Source organism: Meleagris gallopavo, chromosome 4 (genome assembly GCF_905368555.1).
Source record: "Meleagris gallopavo chromosome 4, MGAL_WU_HG_1.1, whole genome shotgun sequence".
Classification (NCBI taxonomy): domain Eukaryota; kingdom Metazoa; phylum Chordata; class Aves; order Galliformes; family Phasianidae; genus Meleagris; species Meleagris gallopavo.
The window spans coordinates 28182062-28208777 of NC_139407.1; the positions used below are offsets into that span (position 1 = coordinate 28182062).

Here is a 26716-nt window from a genome sequence, read left to right on the forward strand (position 1 = left end):
GACAATGGAAGTTCAAGACAAGCAGAGCTTATTTGGTAGCAATATGTTGAACATTTTTGTTATTAATGCACAGTGGTGCTTTCGGCTGATTTCATTACAAACAGAGACCAGATGTGTGTTTACGCCACAGAGTCTGTGGGCTGAATCCTTATTATAGCAATTTGTGTGGATTTATTTGCTTCTTTAGCAGGAGCAAGAAAGTCCCAGTGTTGCAGGCTATCTGCGCTGCAGCACGGTAGCAACACTGCACTTCAGGAGCACTCGTGAACTCACTGGTGAACAGGTGACCTTACAGATGAGCCCGTTTGTCTTTCTCCTCCCCATCTCCCATCTTAGCTGATGCTCAACAACCTGTGAATAACTAGCATTTACACCCCCAGTCAATCCTATCCCACTTCGTTTGTGTTTATACCCATGGCTCCCCAAAACTAGGGAGAGACATAAATTAAGGCAAAGCTACAGTGACACGGAACAGCTGTTAGGAAGCCTCTGGTCCTTCCTGGTGCTTTTGTCCCGCACAGGAGAGTGGGCAGCTTTCCTGCCACATGCTCAGGCTAGCTGATTAATAAAGACTGCCTTTGTTGCCATTAGCAGCTGTGCAGTTCTTGTTTTATGACCCATGTACTTATCCTGGAGGGGTTAATATTGCTTACTCCAGTCATAATTCACCCAGGCGGCTGGGAGACCTCTTGCTGCTCAGTGAAGATGGCTAGGCCATTAGCCATTAGCAGAGGGAAATAATAGCCTGCACTGATGAAATTTCCATCAAGGTTAGGCTTACTTTATTTGAAACCACAGCTATCATTTGCGTAACAAATGAGCCCCATTTAATTTGTTATGCGCTTTCAAAGCAGGCTAAAATTGAAGAGCCAGGGCCAGGTTTTCAGAGATGCCCAGCAGGCCACAACTGGGACTGTTTTTTGTTGTTTTTTTTTTTTGGGGGGGGGGGGAGGCGGGGAGTGGAGTGGAGGAGGAAGAAGGTGTTGTTTTTCTGGAGGAATTTAGCTATGTTCAACTTTGGGAACCTTTCACAAGTTGGTGGGAAGACAAGGGGTGTCTGACAGACAGCTCTAGGTCTAACCTTTTTGTTCCTGAATGTCTGGCATCTTGAGACCGTGTGGCTTAACCACTATGGAAAGCTGGATTTCAAATTACTTGTGAAATAGCCAATAGACACACAGTATCCCTGCCTGAGTGAGGAGCTTTAAATCACCACTATGCTTAGAGTCAGGGACCGGTATATACGTACACTGGTCACTGGTTTCACACTTCTCCATTGTGGACAGGACACCACTGCTCTGATCCTGCTCCCTTAGTTCTCTAAAGCTGATAAAAGAGCCTTCTTCCTCCAGGGCAAAGCCAGCTCCCCTTCTGGATGCTGTGAGGCCAACCGGAGGAAGCAGTAAGCTAGCCATGCAATGGAGGTAGGATATTTCTGTCACCTGCAGCTGAGCTCTCCTTTGTCCCCAGCTCTCAGATCCTCCCTGGTCACCCATCCCACTGCCTCTGTAATCATAGCACTGCATACAAAATGAGGAGAAACACTTAGGCAGTCAAGATTTATACCTACCCACTGTGTCTTCATTCTCATCTGCTGTATGCCTCAGAAATTCTTACTGCAACCTGCTGGGTCCAAACTGCTCAGGAAGAAGGATGATGGGATTCCCTTTCAGCCAAACCAGAAGGAATGGCAGGGGAATGCCATACTTGCTTTCATGTATCTATAGTGAAGTAAGGATTGTTACTTGCTTCTTTTCTTTTTCCTGCTGTGTTCAGACTGTACATTGGGTTTTTGCCTGCTTGCATCATAGTATTAGGTTTTACAACTCTCTGTTAGCTTCCATTAGAGTTATTGTGCTTGATGGAAGATCAGAACAAATGTCCGCTTCAGCAATTCATTGCCCCCTTGACATTTACTTTAACTTTATTGTTGGTGCCTACCATGCCCTCGTAACATAGCAGGAGAATAAACTTGCCAGCGCTATTGAATTATGCACTGCTGTGTGGGTTATTTCTAGACTGAAGCAGTAAAAGGAAGCAAAAAGGTCAGCTTTGGATACATTGCATCGTTCTAATCATGAGGTCATACGTTCAGCCTTAGCCTGTTTGTTTTACCTCTTGCTTTCATCAGTACTGGCCTTTGCACAGTATGTGATATGCCTGAAAATGTCTTTTCCTTGCTGCGGCTCTCAGTTGAGGGTGATTCCTGGGGGAAAAGGCCCCACTAGGCTCAATTTTGAGGCTCTGAAAGAGAGAATAATCTCTCTAGTAGAATAAAAAGTGTTACCTCCTCCAGGAGTATCCAGGCCTAAGGGTGAAGGCAGAGTCCTAACGATACCACAGTGCAATACTACATCCTGGTAGCTTCTGCCAGTTTGTGTTCAGTGCGTTATAGTGTACTTGAAGCAGCAGATGCTGCAGCTGGCAGACTAGTAATGGGATGTTAAATCCAGATTCCTCAAAGTTGTTTGAATATAGTTTCAAATACACTTTTTCACTGTTCTCTAGGTCTGTTGTGCTCTGTAGAGAACAGCCATACACCTCTTTCTTGAACAGCCAGCATTTGTAACATGTCAGTTATATCCTTAGGTATCATCCAAGAAAAGGAAAAAAGCAAAGTTGAGTGGAACGGCATTTTCTTTTTCAGAAAAAGGATGGTAGATGTGCTCTGACTGTATTGCATGAATGAGCATGTGCATGATGAAGCCTCTGCTAGGGAAACAAAATGGCCATGAAGTCTTTGCAGTATTGAAAGCTGTCCCATAGTCCCATGCTGGCAGCTGGTGGTGCCCGATGAAACCTGTCAGATGTTTGTCCCTTCAGAAAATGACATCAGCTCTGTGGTCTTTGGAGCTGACTGATCCATCTGTGAGCCACTGGTTTAAAAATCCTCATTCAGACTTTCATATCCTCCTTTTATATCACTGTTAGCCCCAGGCTGCAGGAAAATATTTTTGCCACTGATGTTTCAGCACACTTGCTCTCTTCCCCAGCATTTTTATTTCCTCTAAATTTTCTTTCATAAATTGTTCTTTGCAGTTTCCCCCATTTTTATTCTATTGACCTCTTCTGCAGTTGATTGCCTCTGAGAAAGGTAGGAATGAAGCAGCAAACATGCTACAGGAGAGTTGTTAGCCTTTTCAAACAAAACTCCATAATTCATAGAATTATTTCAGTTGAAAGGGACTCTTAAAAGGCCTGGGCGTCTGGGAAACAGGGACACCTACAGTTACATCAGGGTGCTCAGAGCCCCATCCAGCCTGACTTTGAGTGTCTCCACCACATCTCTGGGCAGCCTGTTCCACTGCTTTATGGCTGCTACTATTACTAATTCTCTTCTTTGAGTATGTGAAGCGGGCAAGAATTTATGCCCTATCTATCAACTATTACTTCACAGTCATTTCAGTTGTAAGAATGAGAGAGATAGTAATGCAGACTAGGAAATGTTAGGAAGTGTTGCACAGCGCAGTTTCAGGTGTGTCAATGCTCATTTATAAGTCTGGGTGGAAGCTTGCCAGCATGCTCAAATAGAGGGGGAGCAGTTTCCGAAAGAGACAGAAGAATCTGTTTTGTTGTTTGGATTTTGACAGGAAAAGCATTCTCTTTCCTTCAAATTAGCATTCCAAGATGAGATTTAAGCAGTTTGCAAAAAAGCTAAAAATCACCCAGAACAACCAGAAATTAAATTTGGTTTGAACAGAATGCTTTCTTTTATCCCACAATCTACTTTTTGCTGTTTGTTTTTTATTTTTATTTTTTTTTCAAATTTTAATTTTTTAACAGTCTATGCAGGAAAAAAAAAAAAAGATTCAAGTCAGAAGGAGATGTAGTATTTTTACTTCATTTATTTTTCTTCTGTCTTCCGGCAGAAAACTCAGTTACTTGTGCATTTTTCTCTACTTCTTGCCTGCCTTGCAGTGGCAACTTGACCCGCTGACAACCTTGTAGATCGTTTCCACTTCCTGTGGTTCGTGGTGACTGTGTCAAAACTGCATGGAGAACACTGCACAGAGAGCTTTCACGTGAGGCTCTCTAAAGAATGAGGGAAGCTGGCATTACCATGTCATATGGCCATCATACTGGGTACTCTTTGCAATATGCTCACAAGCAGGATGGAAAAAGTGTCTCAGCTCTGTTGTGGGGGGTTGTAGCTGCTGCTTCTGGGTGACACTGAAGAAAGAAGTCTGGAAATAAGTGGTGGTGCTAGCATATAGGTCATTAGTCCCTCAACCAGACACACTGTGATGCCTCAGAAAAGATGCATCAGGAAATTTGGGTGCTTGAAATGAGTTTGTGACCCAAGACTTGAGTAGTAATGTGCCTTTTCTCAGGCTTTTCTTCAGTTTTGGGGTTTTTATTTGGTCAAACAAGAATTCTTCAAAGTTGTTTTTAGAACTGGTGGTCAGTGTAAGATAAAAGGAAAGGAATTTATTAATGATCAGCCCACGTTGTTTTTGCAGGCAGGTAGGAGCAATGATAACTTGCAGTTCAGTAGAAGAGCCTTGTTCCAAGAAAAGAATACTCTTTGGTTTGCCTTTGTAGCAGCTGAGCAATTATTTTTGAATAGGCCAGTCTGCAAAGATGTATCCAAGAGAAAATGTAAACATCAAATGTGAGTAGCAGGTTTTTTTTCTGAGTAAAAACACTTGCACTTCTGCAGTTTACTGTAAGGTTTACAAAAACATTGTTTGTCATGATACACGTTAAGCTTCAGGGACAGATTGCAGGAAAATCTTGAAGTTGATTTCTTTACATAAAGGAATTTGATAGAGTCATTCTTTAATGTCCTGGGTACCAACAGAGGAGGTAAAAAATTAGCCTCTATGCTGACACGTGGCTTTCTTCAGCTGCTTAGGAAAACAGGTAGCTATAAGGATACAATCTGGTTTCTATGGCATTAGCTTTGAGTGTAATGAGAAAGAAATAATTCAGTTTTTGAATACATGTTATCATTGCTCTATTGGGAAGAAAACCACATTATCTCCTTTATTTGTCTTATCTATGTCATCATATGGTTTGATTCTCCGAAGATGAGCATATGAACATCTTCAGTTAGATCTCATTAAATCAGATGGGCTGTTGCTGTCAAATTGATGGAAGTAAGTCATTCATTTATAACTGAGCTAATTGATTTACTGAGAGGTAGAAGCTCTGCCTGCACTATTTCCCTTGAATTCTGTTTTTATAATAAGCACCAGAAATTGAGAGAGGAAGATAGATATCTGATTTCTAACTGTTGGAAGATGAAACAGTTGGAAATTTCATGTGAAGAATGCAGTAGAGTTGGTCATTGAGCCTGACAAAGAAGTGGGAGTTTCATTTAAATGTCATCCTGTGTAACTTCTCTTTATACCTGACATATTCCCCATGGATATGGTTTCCAGATCAGAATAGTATATAATGAAGAAGGATCAGAAAGTTGCGGTAGTACTTCTGTGGTGAATTGCTTATAGAAAGGCCATCGGACCAGCTGCCCTACCCCGAGTCCTTGTGTCACAAGAAGGGAACGGGGCAGAAGGATAGGAGAGCAATACAGGGCCAATAAAAAAGTGAAAAGCCTTGAATTAAAAAAAAAAAAAAAGAACTTCCCAAATAATTATGCAATGAATTCCACTACAGGTGATTCATTAATTTTATGACTCAATTAGGCAATAAAAATCTTTTAGTAGGAAATACAGCCAAACAGCATACTTGATTTTCCCTTCCTCCAGGCCTTTGTTTGAAGCCTTAAGCTTTTTGTTCCTGAATTAGTCTGCTTTTAAGCTAAGAATCACTAGGCTTATTACAGAAGTAGCAGCCATTGTGGTGAGGAGTACATCTCCTGTGTGCAAGTGCTAAGTGTTAAACTAGTGCCTAATTAATAAATCCATGTAATGGGAATTGACAGTATTTTTTCTCTTGTTCATCTGGGCTGTGTCATCTATTTTTGTTCCTTTTGCAAGGAACTTTTTTTGTGCGGGAGTTGTAACAGAAATCACCTATTCACTATCAAATAATCTTCTGGAATCAGAATCAGCTCTTTCTTGACAGGAGAGTCTATATACGTGTTTCCTTCCTGAGAGCATTGCTTTGCAAGGAACTGACTCACTTAAACCTGTGAGGCTGAGAGGACTGGATTAATGTCAGACTAAGTGCTAAGGGTCAACCTTTTATCCTGCTTTCTCCATTGCAGATGAAGTCAGGAGAGATGGCTGCCAATATTGCCCGAGAGCTTGCAGAGCACACCAGAAACCACTTGTATGCTGGTGACATCACATACTCTGTGTCTGCCATGGTTCAACTGGTGAACTTGCTTGATGTGCAGCTCCGAAACCTGACGCCAGGTGGGAAGGACAGTGCTGCACGCAGCTTGAATAAGGTAAGAACAAAAGTCCTGGGGAAGAGACGAGAGGCTGGAGAAAGATTTGGCTGATCCTGGAAAGCTATTAGAAATCTCTTTCTGAACGGGTGCCATGTGAAGGCAGTGATTTTGTTCTTAGTAGACAAGAGTACCTGGCAGTTTTTGTTTACAGTGTATTTTATTCTTTTGAAAAATGAAACAGTTGTAAATGCCGAGTGTACTGTTGGTGCTGGGAAATGTATACCCTTAGATGTGTAGATAGATAAATTCCAGGTACTTCGTCATGGTCTCAGCTCTCATAGCTCAGTATGAGAATAAGTCAAGTGATACCATGGCAATTATTGTGGATTTGTGCCAGTGTGACTGAGACCAGAATTTTGTGTAGCATTTCCAGTACTGAATCTGTCTGAGTAATATAAACCAGAAAATCTGAATTTTTAAAACCCAAAAATGCAGAGTTTGATTTTTGATTTTTCATTGTGTAACATCAAAAAATGCTGAATGTGAAGTTCAAGTGGGCACTACTATGCATAAATATAAACAAATAAAAGCAAGCAAAAATTTATTTACACTTGAGATACATTTATCAAAGAAACATAAGATGTCAGCATATTTACATCTGAGGTGCTGAAGACGACTCTGTATTAGAGGGCCTTTGAAATGATTGCCTATCATGTAACCCAGATGCAGTTTTCTACATGATGACTCTGTGGTTTCTTTGCCCTCTGCCAGAGTTAAGTGTACTCGCTACATATTAAAGGTGCTAAAAGTTGCCAGTCATGGGAGAAAATACAGGCTGTGGAGTCTGCAGGAATATATTTAAATGTAGGGTTTCCTTGGTCCAGGGCCCTCTTCATTGCAGAATCTCATGTAAGCACATGGGATAATACTTACTTGGAATTCAGGCAGTGTGCTGTGCAGGCCTGTCATCAGATCATCTGAACAATGACCAACTGAACCTTGTGGCTACCAGCATACGGCTCTATTGGCCACCTACTTAAAAAAAAGACCCTGAATTTTGCTGTTAGCAATGTAGCTGGCTCTGACAGTCCTGGCATCCTGTAAGTATAAAGAGAATTTTATTGTGAGGTTATACAGGGAAAAAACGATCCCAGCTAAGCTTGGAATTTCTTCCGTGTCTTCAGAAGAGACATATTTTTCAGAGAAGTAACATTGTCTTTTTGTTGTAAGATATTACTGTTGACATATTCTCTTTTAAATGTGAAGGGCTTCAGGATTGTTTAAGATTACAGCTGCGTGGGAACTGAAGTCGTCCTGCATATCATGTGCTTTGCATGTGCTGTGAATTGGGTTATTCTGATGCTTGTAATTAGTGCTGCTTCCAGCTATTTTATAACTGTGTCAGAAATAATTGTATTAACTGTTACATCAGCATAACATTTCAGTTATAATCAAACCATGGTTTTGTTTGAAATTATGGTGATATCTGACAATATCAGGTAAACCCAGCAATTAATGTCACCTACTAACAGGTTTCATGATTGTAGTCTGCTTGCTCTTCTGAATATGCCCTAGCCACACCCAACATTTTGTCACTTCAGCTTTGCAAGCACATATTTTTCATCTTTTAAATCCCACCTCCTACTGTTCATTCTGATTACACAAAATGGCTGTGTCTTGGTGATGGGTGGGAGTTACCAGGGGGACTGAGAGGTTCGGTGAGGCAGAGCCACTCAGCTCTGCTGTCACTCCTGTGGTTCCCTTTGCAGGTTTTTCATTCACCATCAGCTTTGCACAAGCAGCTTATACAAATCAATTGCACTCCACATTAAAATTCTGGACCGTGTGGAGTCCTGCAAAACAGCGACGCGAATCAGTGATCCAAATGACAAGTTCGGTAATTTACTTGCTCTCATTCCCCACTTAATTCTTTAGAAGAGCAACTGTTCTGTGTTCATTTAAGAATGCATGAATTGGACTTGGAAGTAGTATTGGGCAAACAAAAGGCAGCAGAGTTACTGCTCCATTTTCCCCTTCACTGATCAAGAGTATTTCCAAAAAAAAAAAAAAAAAAGAGAAAAAAAAAAGGAAAAAGTCATTTGCAAGGAGTTTTAGTTAGTGTTGTTTGGTCAGAAAGGAGAAATAAAGTGAGCACTAGCCATTAAATATTCTTTCAATCATTAAAGGAAATGTGCTGGGGATTTGCCTTCATGCTCCATCTGAAAGTAGTCACCTGTGCTCTTTTGCTTTTGTCTTTTTTTTTTTTTTTTTTTTGTACAAGCTGATGTACAATGAATTGAAATAAACTGGCATAATCAGAGTTTTTAAAAGCCATCATCTTTCAGGAGCCACTTTCTTGTCACTAAAAGCTTTATGCTTTTCACTGGATCAGGCTTAATTAAGGTAATAATTGTTGTATAGCAGACTGGTGAGACCCCCAAGTGGATAGCTCTGTAATTTCCAGCATGGCTTTCTTTGATCTCCATTTGTCTGTAAAGTCTTCATAGGGCCACATTTACCCAGGGGAAGATTTCCACTGTTACAAATTGATGAATTAGAAATTGAAATTAGGCATTGCACAATACCTCAGTGTATTTTGTTTGTTTTGGAGCCTCAGAACTCTCAGGGACAAATCTGGCTCTCAGTTGTACTAATGGGATGGCAGTGCCATGAGTTGAGAGCACATGTCACCCCCTAATCTCCCTGGAGATTCTCCATTTCCATTTTCAACCCAGGTAGATCTGCAAAACACAACCCAGCAAAGACAGTGGCTCTGAGCAGCCAGACTTTAGTTGCACTGTTGCAGAGCAGTCTCATGTTTGCTCATTGTTGCAGACAGCCTGCTAAGTCCCATTGAGGTAAATAAGTGCCTGTTTAAATTTCACGGCACGCTGAAGTGCAGTTATCTGGTAGGAGGCATGCAGGTACATATCAACGTACAGTCTTAAATGTGGCTCTTATTATAAAGGTGGGATTCTTTATGGAAAAGCTATTCAGCATATGAAGTGTTTAGGCCCAGTAATTACAAAGGAAAGGACAACTCAATGTGAAAGAAAACTGGAAAGGTTAGCCCTTAAGAAGCAGTTTAATCTAAAGAGGAGAAAATGGTCTCAACTGGAAACATTAAATCTGATCCGCATTTCATTCTTTTGTAACCTCTTAGGTGGCCCTTTATGCATTCAGAATCTCTGGGCAATACACTCTCCTGCAGTTCTAGGCATGACCATAAAGCTAGGCCATGAGAGGCTCTGCCTGGAACCAGACAATAAAGCAGGCATGTCAGGATGAGTCCCCACCACCATCCTGCATACAGCTTGCTCCCTGCTTGTCCAAAGCTCTGCTACATCTCAACATGCCATCAGCACTCTCCAACTGCACAGAACCCACACCTCTCTCATTAGTTAGCTCATCTTTTCTAGCCTTGTTTGACATGGGAATATCACGTGCTTTCCAAGGAAAGGTGGTCTCTCAAGTACCTCCACCTTACTTCTCCCACTGTCTAACAGCTGCTCTTGCAAAGTTGCATGTGTGGGCTTTACTGAAAAAGGACTAACCTGTATTTCTGGATCCCATCCTTCCTGCCTTCCACCGCTGCCTAACTCACACATTTCCTTTGGTTTGGTTTGGTTTTAGGAGCTGTTTAAAAGAGAAATGAGGTGTTTTGCTTAGGCATTTTCTTCAATTTTTTCCCCTTGTTCTGTCACTAACTTGTTTTTTCTATTCCGTCTTTAATCTGCTGTCTTTTTGGACTCAGCTTCAGAAAAGGGAGCGCTCTTGCAGGGCCTATGTCCAGGTATTTCTTGTGTTTTTAATACACGTCCAGTTGTTTGACTGAATGACTGTGAAGTGGTTCTTGTCTGTCAATCTGATTTTTACTGTCTTTGTGGCAGCAAGCTTTAAGGTTAAGGTTACAGGATAATATGACCTGTCAATTATTCATTTTCCCTCCACACTTGCCCAGTTCCACAGACTTAAATTTGGGAAAAAAGCTCTTGGGGGGGAAAAAAGAAAAATGTGGGAGAAAATAAAAAGAGTTCTGCCGAGACCCGTTCAGCCATTGCAGTAAGCAGAACTATATGGGTGCATAAAGAATGCTGAAGTCCTGCTCACAAAGATGTTTCCAAACCAGTTGGATTTCACTTGCAACATGTTACTCAAATAATGGCTGTATGCATATTCTTGGTTTTCCTCCTTCTCCTCTTGCACTTGCAAATTTAGAAACAATTCAAAATTGCAGCACTTGGCATAAGGGAGGAGGTAGAATCATAATGAAATGCAGTGCCCTCACAGAGGGATGTAAGAAGGAGGAGAGTGCTGAAAACTAAATATAGGATTAGGAACATAACGTCCCATAAAGTTCACCCAGCTGCAGCCTGAATTTTGCAGGCTTGCATTGTGTTTAACGTGAATAAAGTCAAGACCCAGTGTCTTGGAAAGACTACTTGTAGTCTTTACAAGAGTGAGGTCTTGGCTTATGACATTATTTATCCTGTCACCTAGGCTTTTATAGCATTTGCTCCAGTGACTTTTATATAAAGCTGTTTGTATACTATGGGTGAGTTAATACTGCTTTAAGAAATGTGAATGTTTTACCCCCTAATTTCTGTCTTATGCTTATGGACTTCAGTGTTGTACTTATGGATGGTTGGTCATTATTCATATGTGTATGCAAAACAAGTGTGAAAGTGAAACCCACATTTCTGGAAGGGACTGCCTATACCTGCTCTATTTCTGCAAAGTCAAGCTTCCTACAGCCCATATTGACTTTATTTTATGAGTACATGCTTCATTTAGTGTGTGGGATTAGGTGGTTTAGATTTCTAGGGCATTAAATATAACAGTACACCTCTGTGCTGGTAGCCTGTCTGTATTTCCTTTGGATATGGTTGTGCCAGAAAGCCATCTCTCATCTATTTCCTTCCTTATACATTAATGGATAAAGACGAATTGTGAAATTATACATATTGTGGCTGGTCTGGCCTTTCTTAAGATCCCTGAGAAGGTAACTAGTATTTTAAGGAACGTTTGCACTGCATTACTTGCTCTCCAGCTAGCTGTCTTGTCTATTGGTAAGAGTGTAAATGTGGTTAGGCTGGCTTGACCATGGTTCATGCAACCCTGTCAGGGATCTTGGGTGCTGCCCTAGCTGCACAGGAACATTCTGCAGACTCAATGCATGCTCCTGGTCTTTTTGTCTTCTTTCAAACAGTAGTGAATAGTGGACATAATATACTCTACAAAAGCTTGGCACTGATAGAATACAATCTGAATTCTGCACAAACTTAAACTTATCCTTAATTTCAAGGACTCCTTGCCTTTCACTTGGAAAGGCTACTGGTGTGTTTAAACATTAATCATTTGCCTACCACTTTAGCAGACCAAAGCTGATGAAAGCTCATTGCCTGAGCTGTTTAGTATAAATATGGAGAAAGCTGGTAAATGTATTGAAAAGGACAGTCTGGTAATGGAAGACTTGAAGAATGAATTGGATGACCTAATTGAACCTTTCGACTCTACTTTGTATTATATGGGGGTAAAATAATGTATCTAGACATATTTTCTTATAGTATGTTTCCATTTGCAAACCATGTAGCTAAAGTCACAAAAAAATCTTGTGAGGGGGAGTTTATCTGTAATAACAACTGAATGTGACTGCACATATTCCTGTTACATGCCACTTATGTTTCACAGGCAGTGAAATGTCTCAACTGTCAAAGGCAGCTTTGCAGAGCTTTTTCAAAATAATTTAAATGGGGAAGTCCTGGACTTTTTGAAGTTAATAGAAGGTGGAAAGTCCCTGGAAATATGTCACCAGTGAGATTAAGCTTGAGTTTTCAGCCTTTCTGACATGATCTCCTTGTGCTAATCCCTTTGTCATGAAGAGTGTTGATGACTGAATACAACACACAGGGCTGTTGTATGTATTGATGTGTAGTTCAGTCCTCATTAGACAAAGAAAAACACAGTGCAAAGTTTATATGAGAGATGCCCACTAACTGTAAAATCAAAAGTACAACTGAAAAACAGGTGGATTTGAGAAAAGAGAGAGTAACTTGAGAAGATAATAATTACTAGTATCTGTCTTAATGGTTTATTGGGGCTGACAAACTTGTGGCGGTTGAGTTGTAAAGCCCTCTTCAGCCCATAGTAAATTAATAATTTAAATAAACTGGTAATCTTGTGAGTTAGTCAAAGATTAGATTGTGAGAATGCAGTATCAGATTGTCACCTTATCTTTCTTGGTAATACCATATTTTAAACAAATAATCAGTTAGATTTGTCTGAACAGTGCTACAATATTTCTTGAGTTATAAGCTCAGGAATTTTTTTTTACTGAAGACAGAGCTTACAGAACCCCCTCCTTTAGTGGAAAATGTGATAAATGATGGTTTTTCCTCTCAAAAAAATAATAACCAATCTAATGGGTGATGTAATAATGCATGTTAATAGAATAACAGGACAGCCACTTGGGGATTTGCCCATCTCAGTGACATTTAAAAAACTTCCACAGGAGCTTTAACTTGGAATATTAAGAGACACTAGAGAAGGTGATATTGCTGAGGTGGATGTCCGGTATGGTTGGAGCAAGCTTGGAAAGGTGTTCCATTGGCTAAGGAGTGTTTTAGGCCAGGTGTCTGACTTTTCGGTGGCTGAGAATGATCTGCGCACAGATTCCTCTTGAAACTGTCTCCCTGTATGATCAAGCCCACCTTTATGCAACACACTGTTCTTGGCACTCTATTTTGGGAAAGGAATGACAAAATAATTGTGCAAGAGAGTGAGTCACAACAGATGACACATTTGATGGCTGTAGCCTCATTTGATGACTGGTATGTGACATAAACCAATAAGAATTTTCTGAATTTCTTTTAGAGTTGATGTTTGTTCATTTTTCCAAAGATCTTTCTCCTTACATTGAGGCTTTGGAGTAGTAGAAAACACTCAGCATTTGTCTTTTGAGGACTGTGAAATTGAAATTGGTGTCAGAGATTTCTTCCATGCTCATCAGCAAGTGACACAAATGTGCTGTTTCTCAGTTTCTCATCTTAGAAAGCTTTGGGCACATTCGCAGAATCGCAGAATTGTAAGGGCTGGAAAGGACCTCCAGAGGTCATCAAGTTCAGTTCCCCTGCAAAGCAGGCTCCCTACAGCAGGTTGCGCAGGTAGGCATCCAGGCGCGTCTTGAATATCTCCAGAGAAGGAGAATCCACCCTCCATGGGGTGAATCAACTTCCCTGGGCAGCCTTTTCTAGTGCTTTGTTACCCTTACCATGAAGAAGTTCCTTCACATATTGGTGCAGAACTTCCTGTGCTCAAGTTAATGGCTGTTTCCCTTTGACCTGTCCCTACAAACCACTGAAAAGAGGTTAGCCATGTCCCATTGACTCCCATGCTTAACATATTTATAAACATTAATAAGATCCCCTCTCAGTCTTCTTTTCTCAAGGCTGAACAGTTCACTCAGCCTTTCCTCGTAGGGGATATATTCCAGGCCCTTTATCATCTTTGTGGCCCTGTGCTGGACTCTCTCCTATCATTTTTTGAAGAAGACTGAGAGGGGACCTGATCCAGGTTTATAAATATCTGAGATGTGGCGGCCATAGTGGTGAGGCCAGTCTCTTTTCAGTGGTACGTGGAGACAGGACGAGGGGAAACGGACATAAGCTGCAGCATAGGAAGTTTCGCACAAATGTGCGTAAGAACTTCTTCACGGTGAGGGTGACGGAGCACTGGAACAGGCTGCCCAGGGAGGTTGTGGAGTCTCCTTCTCTGGAGATATTCAAGTCTCGCCTGGACGCCTACCTGTGCGACCTGATGTAGGGAAGCTGCTTTGGCAGGGGGGTTGGTCTCGATGATCTCTAGAGGTCCCTTCCAACCCCTACAATTCTGTGATTCTGTGATTCTGTGATTTTTGTACTGGGGAGCCCAGAACTGGATACAGTACTCCAGGTGAGGCCTGACCAGGGCAGAGTAGAGGGGGAGGATCGCCTCCGAAGGCCATGCTCCTTTTAATGTACCCCAGGATCCCATTGGCCTTCTTGGCTACCAGGAAACACTGCTGGCTCATGGCCAACCTATCATCCACCAAGATCCCCTGAGTCCTTCTCCACAGAGCTCCTCTCCAGCAGGTCATACTCCAACCTATACTCATGGTTATTCCTTCCCAGGAGCAAGACTCTACACTTGCTCTTGTTAAACTTCATCTGATTTATTGCTGCTCAGCTCTCCAATCTGTCCAGGTCTCACTGAATGGCAGCACAGCCTTCAGGTGTGTCAGCCACTCCTCCCAGCTTTGTATCATCAGCATACTTACTGAGGGTGGCCACTATCCCCTCATCAAGGTCATTGATGAAGATGTTGAACAAGACTGGACCCAGCACAAACCCCTGGGGAGCACCACTAGTTAAAGATCTCCAACCAGACTCTGCCCCACTGATCACAACCCTCTGAGCTCAGCCAGTCAGCCAGTTCTCAGCAGACCTCACCATCCAATCATCTATCCCACGCTTTCTCAGCTTCATTATCAGGATGTCATGAGAGACAGTATCAAAAGCCTTGCTGAAGTCAAGGTAGATGACTTCCATTGCTCTCCCCCCATCTACTTATCTGGTGATGCCATCGTAGAAGGCTGTGAGGTTGATCGAGTGCAATTTTCCCTTGGTGAATCCATGCTGACTATTCCTGGTAACCTTTTTCTCTTCCAATTGCTTGGAGAAGGCATCTAGAACAAGCTGTTCCATCACCTTTCCAGAGACAGATGTGAGGCTGCCTGGCCTGTAGTTTCCCAAATCAAACCAATTCCCTTGGCTTCTGGATACACAGGAAGGACAGTAAAGAAAAGAGAAATATGAACACTCAGTACAGTAAATGAGGCCCTATTAACATGGGAAAAAATATAGAAGTTTGCTGTAAGATTTAGTAGGTGGAAACAAGAGCTTAATAAAGGCTCATACCATGGAGACCAAGCATGCAGAGTCATGCGGAGTTCTCTCAAGCACAGATGTGCACTTGATTACAGTCTGAGCTCACCTACTTGCTTTTCTTGGATTTTTGGGCTGGAGCTTGGGGACATCATGAAACTGATGTCTTTCACTGCAGTGCCAACCAGCAACCCCTTCCTGTACATAACTGTGTGCTGCATTTGAGAGACATTGCAGAAGTCAGAAACTTCCCAGGAGGTTCCCATTCTTCTTTTTGGTGGAGGTGCCACCTGATCCAGAAAGACCACAAACTTCTGGGTACAGATATCATCAGAGCCACCAACCAGGCCAGCACTGAGCCTCTGGCAGGGTCAAGGTGGCAGATGGCAGGTGACTGCCATCAGAATCGTGCTTGTTCTCTTGGAAGTTTTCTGTATGCTTCATACTTCTATCATAGGCTGTTTGAATTGCTGTACTAAGCAAAAATGAAAGGCTTTCCCCCAAAAAGTTCAAAGGCATTAAGTTTAGAGCTGAGGAAAAGAGGAGATTTTTTTTTTTCTTTGCAAACTTAGTAGCTCTTAGCAGATAAAAGGTGTGTCTGGGACTTTGCCAGTAGTATTTAAAGTGGATTAATTCTGTTTTTCCTACTTCTTGCTTGCTTGTTTGCCCAGCTGGCCTCAACTTCTGTGAAGACTAAACGAAAGAAGCTCTTGAGACAGAGAATAAATTGAATTATGCCACATTTAGTTGTGTTCTTGTTGTGCCTGCAACAAGAAAGACTCTAACCTCCATTTATAAAGAAAGGGGCAAATTAATGAGGATTTTCAAGTTCCTTGTTTGGTCACTTAATTGGCTGTATGACAAAGAGCTCTGCGGTGCGTGTCAAACAACTTTCAGAGTCCTCTAATGATTTGTGCCTCGCTCGACTCCTGATGCTATTCTGCACAGCCTGTCAGGAAAGGTATCGTTGTTGAAGTGGCTGGAATAAATTGGCTAGCAGTGTGCATACAATGTAGTATATTAACTGTAGCTATGGGGAGTACTTTTAGCAGCTTTTTCAAGGTATCTAGATGTTTGGCTATAAGCATCAAAGTGCTCCGGACTTTCATTTAATGTAATTAAAAGGACATCTGAAAGAAGTGTGACACACAGCAGGGTTCAGTGCTTGGGCAGCCCTTTGTAAAAACTCTGTGAACTTAATATACTTCACAGCTTGATAGACCCGCACTTGATTTATGTCAGTAAGAGCAAAAATATAAATCCCCACCCTGTGTGTTTCTGCTGCATTGAGCCTGTTAGGGGAGAGGAGGTTCAAAGCAGCAACCTTTGGTTTGTCACTGGAGTCCAAAATTTTTCATGTGGATATTGGAATGTGACCACAGATTCCTCCACCTACAACTAAGCTTCATGTGCAGTAATACTCTCACATGTAACAGCAAAACTGAAAAAAAATCTAATATTTTCTGTGTTACTGTGTACTCGCTTTCTGCTTAAGGCTGAGTCAGCCCTTAAGCCTGGAGGCACAGCAGAAAGTCTCAGTGTGAATTGCTGTAGAGACCAGTGGGAGATGTCCCTTTGATTTGGACCACAGGGAGAAAAGATGAATTTCGCAGATGCCCTAGGAGTTCCCTTGAAGGCTATGGATATTTCATCAAACAAGCGTTTATCGTTTGCATTTTCCTTTCTTTCTACATCTTTGCTCACTCCTCCTGTGTGATTATTCTAGCAGTTGCTTGTATGGTCCCTCATCCCAAACAGTAGGGCAGCAAAAACAGGTGATTCATAAATGCAGTTCTCAGCTTATTCTGTAAGGAAGATCTCATTAGATGAAATAGATCGTATGTTATTTCCTTCTTGGCAATCAATTCCTTTTATTTCAGTCCTACCTAAAGCCTTCTGACCTTAAAATATTCTTCCTCGTATACTAAGCAAAGCAAAGCCATAACCTGTAATTTGTAACCTTCTTTTATTTCTCTGATGTCCTTTTTTTTTTTCTTTTTTTTTTTCTTCTGTGCTCTCATTAGGAGATTATTAGTAGTTCAGGGCCAAGATTGCAAACCTTGCATGCCTAGTGCAAGACCATTAATTCCATACTTAAGCGTTTTGTAGATGACCTGATTTTAATAAAGGTCAGTACCTTTATTCTCAGTGCATTGAGTTCCCAGTGCCACTGAAATTCAGGCTATTTCCTATAGTTCTTGCACTGACAGCAGAAACAGTTTTTCCCCTGAATCTATGGAATCACTTTAGAAATTTCTCTGCAGTGTCAGAGGAAGATCTCCATTTGCTTTCACCATGAGTAGTAACTGTAGGTTTTGGTTCAGTTCACTGAAACTGATGCTATTGGTTGTCAGTCACCTACTTTGGCAGTAGGTGTAGACTGGTGCCTCTGGGTTAGTTCCGAAGGCAGAAGTGGAGATTAGCAGTATGTACGCTAATAATCTAGTTTCTTTTTTAACTTCTTGTTGTGGTTAAGCTAGATTCAATTTAAATATGTGCCTGTCCATTTCAGTGAATAACAGATGTTTTACGATGACCAAATTGTTTTGGAAAAAGCCTTAGACTGGCTGGGCTTCCCTGTAAGCTGTGTTCTTGTGCTTTGACTGGAGACATTTTAATTTGGAAATAGAAGAACAAATGACAGGAAGAAGAACCATTGGAGAGCAGAGAGCCTTGTCAGACAGATTTGAATACACATCTCAGCTAAGAAAGAGGATGTAATATCATTATTTAGCCAAGACAACATTTTCCTTGTTTTGGGATCTGAAGAAGTAACACGTGCGCTTATTTTTCCCCACATAACAGATAACTGCTTCAGCATGTGCATTTCTTGCTGCAGAGGGATCAGGGTGTCATTCATTTGTCACTTTAAGACCAAACATCTCAGTGTAATAACCTTGCCAAGGCTGGCTTTCCTTATGTGCCCAAATACCTGCTTTCATCCAGGTCTTCTTACCTGGGTGTCCATTTAGGCTGCACCAGGTATATTTAGAGTTAATGGGAGCTCCTCTTTTACTGGAGCTTTTTCTGGCCAGAGGCAACAATTGCAAACTTCCAGCAGAATTTGTCATCAGCGGCATCGATTGTGCCTTTAACTCAATTACTTTGGAGGTTTGCAAATATTGATAGCTTAAAAAGGGGGTTGTTTTGGCACTGTGTGTTTCATTTGAATACAGAGAAAAATTAGCTGTTCTTGAAGGCAGGTAAGCTCTTTTAAAGCACTCCCTGTTTCTAGTAGGGAAAGGGAAAAAGAGGAGCATAATATTGTGATCACTGAACCATACCTACATTTCAGAACATCTACTGTCTGAAGTATTTTTCATATTCACTGTGCACTTTAGACCTTAAAGGGTTTTCATACTTTTTTTCCTCCACCAGTTTACCATAAAACCTCAGGCTGCTATTAAAAGGTGAGATAATAATGTTTTGTGCATGCTTTGAATAAAGATGATGATGCACTTGTTTTGGAGTAGCACCCAGAGGCATCAGTCAGGACCAGAACTTCAGACAAAGCACAATCTAAGGCTGTAACTTTGTGGTTGCTCTCTGTGGCCTTAGCACCACTGTTCTAAGAAAGGGTGAGAAGGCTTTTCTCAGCAAACTATGCCAACAAACAGTTTTTGTACAGGGGTAATTTTACAAGCACTGCTTGTTTCACACATCAGTTTTGACTTTAGTATACCAGTGCAAAGCACAGCTTTATTGACGTAGCTCCTTCTGTACTAATTTTTGAAAGTGCATTGCATCAAATATTCCCTTCAGGTCAAGGAAGACTAGTGTTAGCAGTGTGAGATTGGACTTTAAAAGTTATAAAATGCATTTCTTTTAATTAGAGATGTCATTGCAAAAGTGGTGCTTTAATGCCGGAGCTGCTATAGGAGCTGAGGCCTTGATCTAAGTTACTTGCAAAATAATTTATAGTTCGTTTTCAGTCTTTTCTTAAGGAGGTGCTGTGTTGCAAAGAAGGATGAACTGTGAATTTGAAAATTACTCTGCAGAGGGACTCAACCAGTATTCCCTGAGGGGCCTGCTGGTATTCATTTGGCATAAAGAGGTATTTTCTCACATACCCTTGAAAACGTGCTCTAACACTCAGTTCATTGGTGGGTATTTTTTGTGTTTTTTTTTTTTTTCCCCTCTGTCAACTGCTCAGCAAGAGGACAAAGTAAACTATAAAGATTTAGAATATAGCACCCTTAGGACTTGACTGGAGGAGAGCTGCTGTTCTTCTAAGGTTAGGGTTGCTGTGCTTAAACAACAGGGCACAATGAGCTCCAGTCCCAAATTTGACAATGAGATTAGTAGGACTAACATCTTTAGGTGATTTCCGGGTTCAATTCCCATGTAAAGACAGATTTTACATTACAGAATCTATTTTTGTCAAAGGGTAATGCTTTGGGTTTTTGTATGATGAGAGATAAGCCAATGGGTGTGGAATCACTGGATATATCCTCCCTCTTAGGTTTAAATTGTGTGTCACACAGTCATGTGTTTTGACCAAGTATTTCTAGAGGGGCAGAACATAAAAATAGGTAGAAAAGCAAACTTCAGTTTTACAGGATGAAGCAGCTGTCAGAAAAGAAATCAGTGGGATATACGTGATCCCCTTTAGGAATGCATAGTTACTGAAGACTTTAAGTTACCTTTCAACAACACATCTTTTAATAACGTTTTATAAGTATCTGAGAAGGTAGCTTTACATTTTGTTTCTGTTTTGTCACCTCAGGACAAAATCAAAAAATCATGAGCCATATGTGCTTATTTTGGGGGAAAAAAAATCCCTCTGCAGTTTATAACATTTATTTATGTTGAAATTACACTCTTTGGTGCTATATATCTAATAGTAAAAGAGTTCTCCACCATGGATTTTGTCTTCTATACTTGATTTGTCCAATTGTAGTCACTGTTGGAGATAGTGTATTAGACACATTCGACCTTTCATCTGACCCAGGATGCTTGTTCTTCACGAGCTTGTGTTTAGGGAGTTTAGTATTTAATATATAGGTAGCCTAATATCTTAGCATAGAGCCACACCTACACATCGCAGGATAAAAAGACAGATGGAAAGTCTTCTTTCCTGTCTCCATTGTGCAGTGCTCTTCTTCCTTCATTTGTTCACACTTCTCAAGATCTCCCTCCTTGTAATTTCTGTTACTTTTATAGTTCTCCCTGGGTATATACATACTACTTATGCTTTTCATTATTTAAACCCCAGCAACCGTGGCATTGGGTTTTGCAGGTTTTTTTTCCTTTTTTCTGTATTGTAGGGGACGTTGAGATATGCTGGAGCCCATACTTTTGTTTTGTCTGAGGCTCACAAGTATGCCATGGTTCCCTTGAAAGTTGTTCACCCTGTTGAGCTGTGTTTGGAAGAGAAGAAAACCACAGCAGCAGAAAAGCTTTAGAATGGGAAAGAGACAAGGTCTTCAGTGAGGTAGATGTGCAGAACTAGATCAGAACTTTCTTTGCTCCCTTTGAAAACCCCCAGCTCCATCAAGGTCACCCAGGGTCTCAGGTGACACTCATCAAGTCATTAGCTCCCAGGAGCACCTATCTCATGTCTTCCTCATTTCAAAGATCCTTTGTCAGGGCTAATCCTGCTTGTATCTGAGAGGCTTTACTGAGAGACTGGCACTGTTGCTTCTTTGCTAGAGCTTCATCAGTCCACAAAGTCGTTGAAGCTGGTGGCAAACCAACCTAAATCTCAGCAAAATGCAAAGACATAGGCCAGTCTGTGTCCCATGTGCCTGCTTTCCCACAGTTCCCTTTCTCCTATCCAACTTTTCCCAGTTGGCATCTGTTTCTCAAGAGACACTGTTGCTTTAACAGCTGTTTTGTTTCATTTAAACACCTACCTCAGCTCCTGTCCAAAATGCAAACATTTCATTAGCACCTCATCTCCTTGGCTTCAGCTCACAGCACTCAGCCATAATGAAGTGCTGCACTCAGAAATATAATGTGGGGAACACTTGATTAATGCACTGAGGCAGGTGAGGGGATTGACCCTCTGGGAAAAGCAATGGACTAAATTCATCTCGGATGTATTGCCAATGATGACAGTCTACCAACTTGCTCAGATATGTGTTAGGGACCTGAACTGAAGTCCTTGGAAATCCTTCAGGAGGTTTAGAGTTAGGCCCTGGATCCAGGGTGACAAGAAGTGACTGTTTTCAGGCTTGTCACTTGAAGATGCTTCTTAGATGGAGAACACAACACACTGTGCAGAAGGTGGCACATAAGGTCTAAGTGAAGTTCTCTATCAGGCTTCGTATGCACACATACTTTGTTAAAAAAAAATAAAAATTGTATATATACTACTTTTCTGAGGAAAAATCTTTGCAGCATGTGTTTCGCTATAGCAGAAATATCTTGGCATCTGTTTCATGTTTAGACAAATAGACATTACCTTTCCATCCAGAGCCAGAAGCTAGATCTGCTGCAGTGACAATTTCCACTGTTCAGACATTGATAAAAGTATCTAGCATGTTGTTTTAATAGAGATTTTAAAACAACATTAGTAGCTGAGCTGAATGGATGTAAGGCAAATTGTAGCCTGCATGGTAAAATTGAAAGGGGAGAAAAATCCTCATATTCTGCTTTCCAGGACTATAAGATCTTTGCAAGAAAAGACCATGTTGTGTAGAACCTGCGCAGCAAAATAGTCAAGGTTTTTGCTCACTGTGAAAGAGTAACACCTTCTTTCTGCATGCAAAGAGATAAGCTACTTTAGTAAACCACAGAATTTTATGAAGATCTGCAGCAATCACACTTCAAGATTTTAAAACACCAGAAAAGCATGCTGAAATGCTATGGATTTTTAGTATTTATTTAAATTAAAGTTAACCATTTTTTCCTGTGTACATACCGCATTTGTTAAGATGATTTTTAGACTATTCAAGAATATGTGTTTAATAATCAACTTAAGAAATTGATTTATGGCTAATGAGTGCTGCTTAATAGCAAATGGGAAAGGGATTCCAGTCTTGCACTGTAAAGGCTTCACAACAAAAAGTTTTTTGCAGTAGCAATAGAGGAAGAGCTTTTCAGCCATTTAAGTTTGCTTCAGTGGTGGAAGCACAGGCTGCTCTATCCTTTGGAAACCAAGCTATGACGCTCAGGAAAAATGCCTCTTAACCAAGGCAGCAGCTCCAGGTAGGGGAAGATCTACTAAAGGTAAAGGAGAGATTTGGCATAAGAACAAATGAATTATTTTGTCATGAGTTAAGTTGGAAAGTATGGGCTTTTTACTGTCAAAGCAATTCTGGTTCAGTCTTCCAATAAGAGCTGCAGTGGTGTGAGAAACTTTTAAACTTGAAGGACATTTAGGATGAGGATGCTCATGACGTTGTCTCCGTTAATCGTCTTTTTTGGAATCAAAAGCACCAGGAGTGGCATGCTCAGCTGCCTTCACTTTTCTGTGAACATTGTGGTAGCTGAATCTTCCTGAAGGTCACCTGCATACAACAATAAAATTTTATTCTGATTCAGTGCTATTTTATTCTTCCTTTGCACGTTTGTATCTGACCATGACTGGTGAGGGGGAGTCAGGATGCCCTAAATTCATTGTGCCTTGTGTTGCCATTGTAACGCTCTTCCTTAGGATTCTGCTAGAGAGCAGGCCATGCTACATCTATTTTCATACATCATCTTGAGGGTGGGTTTAGAGATAGTCAGGAGTAAAAACTGAAGTGTTTCCATGAAGGTGAGCCACGGAGTATCCTTTAGGCTTGCAGCATGTAGAAAGCCCACAGGACTGTCTGTATTGAAGAACAGAACTATGGGTTTGATGCCCATGCTTTCAGCATGCAGAAAGTGACAGCTTCATCTTAAAGGGATGGTTGGTTTATGCAGTCAGTGATAGCTGGCAATGGAAGTGTTTCTTTGTGGGGCAGGCCTGTTGGATGGCTGACTCCTTCCCAGATTGAGACATTTGAAATGGAACATCTTACCTAGATCTGTATGGGCACCTGCTTGTTCTCTGGATGAAGGGATGTAACTTAACTGTTTCTATGTCTCTGTGCCTGTTAGAGATTATGTGGTGGGAAGTGCTCTGGAAGGAGCCTAGCCCTTGCGGATAGATACTAGAGAACTTCCATGAGTGTCCCAGCCCAGCTTCTGAATCTTAATGCAGCAGATAGCAGCAACTTACTTCACAGATAGCTTTTGAAGTATATTTTCCTGCATGTTCCTTTAGGGATTTCCACATCCCCCTTCCACCATCCCTGACTCTTAATTCCTTCTTAATCTGAACTGATGGTCGTGGAAGCTGAAAATCAAGTAAAATCAAGATTTCCTCCCACTCTTATCTAATGCAGTAAATGATGACTAGCTTTATTGTAGGCTGCCCCAGTGGGTGGGGAAAGACGTGCTGTCCTGTCACTATGTGTGTTGAGAAGAGAACTGGGCATATGTCAGAGGTTTCAGAAGTGCTCTAGGTTTGCTCACGCCCTTTCTTACTCAGTTCCTCTCCTTTGCAGGCCATGGTGGAAACGGTGAACAACCTCCTGCAGCCACAGGCTCTGAATGCCTGGAGGGACCTGAATGCAAGTGAACAGCAACGTGCAGCCACCAAATTGCTTGACACCGTGGAGGACAGTGCCTTCGTTCTGGCTGATAACCTGCTGAAGACTGACATTGTCCGTGAAAACACCGACAATATCCGTAAGAGACAGAGCCCAAACATACTGGGAGCACCAAAGGGGAGAATAAGGGTTGTGAAACCTGACTTCAGTCTTCAGCTGGAGATCAGCGTTGGATGTGTCTTGGCCATTGGTGTGAAAAACTTAGAAATGTTTCCAAAAGAGTCTAAGGGAATAAGATAGCTCCCTGTCCTTGAAATCCCATGGGAAAAGAGAACCTAAACTGGCTTTATTACTCCTGGCTTCAAGTGCAAAATGTGTGCTACCACAGAGAGTATTGCTTCACAGGGAGATGGTTCATCAAAATGCAATTGTGTTTCATTTCATACAAATTCGTGTCTTTATTTGGCTGATTGTTGATTTTAATTAAAAAACAAGCATGATGGAAAGCACCAGAACTCCCACTGTGCATATGTAAAATGAGAACAACTCTTCTTTCTTCTTCTATGAATACAGATCCCAAGAACTGATAACATTTACAGAAAGTACCAATTGCCAATGGCAAAGAACTAGCATTTTCAGATTTTCATTTTAACCACTGTCCTTAATATCCTGAGGTTCTTGTTTACAAGAACTAGTTGTGTTTTGTCTTCCACAGATTACTGAATTTATTTGATTTTTTATTTTTTAATTAAATCTGAAATTTCTTCAGGGCAAAGATTTAGAAAGAAAGAGTCTAGTGTGAAACCTTGTAACTTGATTCTTCTACTTTTAGATGGTCACCATGGAACACCATTTTTTAAATTTCAAGTATTGTGTAGGTGATTATTTTCAGTAGTGATTTTTCTTACTGTTGGTCTCTCTTGCAAACAGAGCTGGAAGTTGCAAGACTAAGCACAGATGGCAATCTAGAAGATCTGAAGTTTCCCCAGAACACGGGCCATGGGAGTGCCATTCAACTTTCGGCAAATACCTTGAAACAAAATGGTCGAAATGGTAAGTACAGCACCTCTGGCCATGCTGGCCTTCTAAATCAGTTGTGCTTCAGGCATTGTTTGTGAATGGCTTGCAATTATTGTTTTGTTTTTAACCAGTTATAGGTTTAGTATTAATCACTCTGTTAATATTTACGTTAATGTTAATGTCAGTTGCCCAAGCCCTTGACTGAAGGCTACATTGGTTCACAAGGAATGTATTATGTTGCCAAGTGACTGACAGCCTTCAAAAGCATCATATAGTGGTAGAAATACACCAGATCCTTACACAATGTATTTGTTGGGGCACAGTGCTGCGTCCAGAGAAGTACTTTTAACTACTGTTATCTGCTGTGAGAGCCTTCACATGGAATAAGAGCCTTGTATGAATAACCTGCTTTACAGTGGGGCACTATGCAAGTTTCTGAAAGGAAAGGGAAGAAACAATGGCAGCAAATCTTAATAATGGGCCAACGTGGCAGAAAATCTTGATTAACTGTTAAGAGTTTGCATCTTTAGTGCCTTTCTCTCTGAAGGTTTTGAACCTACTAATATACCATAAATTTAAGATGATACTGTGTATGAATAGTCTTCAAGCTGTCTAGTTATTTATTTCCAGATCAGAAATTTGAGCAGATACATTTGTTGATCTCTCCAGCCTCATTGTAGGCCAACTTTAAACTGCCAGGCTTTCTACTGATGGGACTAACATGGTCCTATTTATGAGTTCCTTTAAAGTTTATACTTCATTCGGTCACTTTACTGCTCTGCAAGGAGTGTGCATTTTGCGATGGCTGTTTTTTCAAGATTAAGCTGTATGTAGGGGAAAAGCACTCTGTTGCAGAGTTTGATCACTACACGGAGTAATAGGACAGCATTACAGCCGAACTAGATGCATTAAAACTGCCAAAATTTCAGACAATTGCTGAGAGAAAAATTTGATTCAGTGGCTCAGAAAGAGAGCTTTGCTATTGGCTTCCTTGGTGGGTTCTGATACTTTGAAATGGAGGGTTTAAAGAACAGTGTTTCTTTTAGAGTTGGTGTAAAACCCAAAATGAGCAGCAGAATTCCAGTGGGATAGGCATTTCACCAGGAGCTTTGGAGAAGATTTGTAGGGAAAGAGAATTGTGTTGGCAGAAGGAAGGAAAGTCTTTATTTCTAAGCATATCAGTGGAGTTCTCGTCAAATTGAGAGAACCCCATCAATTTTTATCAGCTTGGCATTCACCTAGAGGTTTCCAAACAGCTATGAAAGAAATTATTGTAGAAAAATTAAGCTTGGGAAGGACCTTTGGAGTCATCAGTGCTTCATCTTCTGCAGAAGCTGGATTGAAACAAAAAATATTCTCCACAACTAATTTATAAGGCAAACTAATCACATTTGGTTCTTACTTGAAGTCTGTGAATTAAAACAGGAAGCAAACAGGATGATCTCAGCTTAAAAAAAAACCACCAAAACAAGCAGTTGACTGGTAGCGTGGTGTTTTTCTGCAGGTTCCCCAGTGGTGGGTATTTATGGAAAAAGGGTTATCTGATTGACAAATTTCTACTGTTTTTGTTTTGCTCTTTATGTGAGGTTGGAATTGTATTGGAAAGTTTTGGATTTCCTCTCCCAGAATTGACCTCACATTCTCTGAGGTAGTCCTGATTTATTAATGGGGGTTGTGTTGGACTAAATTATAGTTTTACACTGCAACTCTATGGCAGGCCAGAATGAAATATGTTTCCCAAGCGTTGCCTGGAGAATAGTGTTAAGTCAGGTGGGAAATGCGTCACCTGGCCTCTTTTCTCTGGAGTCAGTTTTTCTACTGATTCCAAAAATAAGCTCACCTTTGCTGTCCGTCTACTCCAATGTGTTTGCTTATAAGAGTTTGTTTTGCAGTGGCAGCTCTTGCCTTTTCATCCTTGGACCAGTCGGTGTATTTCATGGTGCTCACGGGTA

At 41.1% G+C, this 26716-nt stretch overlaps 1 protein-coding gene across 7 annotated transcripts in view; it reads left to right on the top strand.

Moving 5' to 3' along the window:
• ADGRL3 (adhesion G protein-coupled receptor L3) overlaps positions 1-26716 on the top strand; it is a 490337-nt gene that overhangs the window by 387531 nt on the left and 76090 nt on the right. For 6 of the 7 annotated variants that reach the window (XM_085222627.1, XM_085222629.1, XM_085222628.1 and 3 more), the window contains 4 exons: positions 6173-6358; positions 10056-10094; positions 23700-23883; positions 24675-24797. In XM_085222627.1, the coding sequence (XP_085078753.1) occupies positions 6173-6358; positions 10056-10094; positions 23700-23883; positions 24675-24797 (532 nt within the window). The remainder of the gene's footprint in view (positions 1-6172; positions 6359-10055; positions 10095-23699; positions 23884-24674; positions 24798-26716) is intronic. The other variant, XM_085222625.1, reaches the window with a different exon arrangement.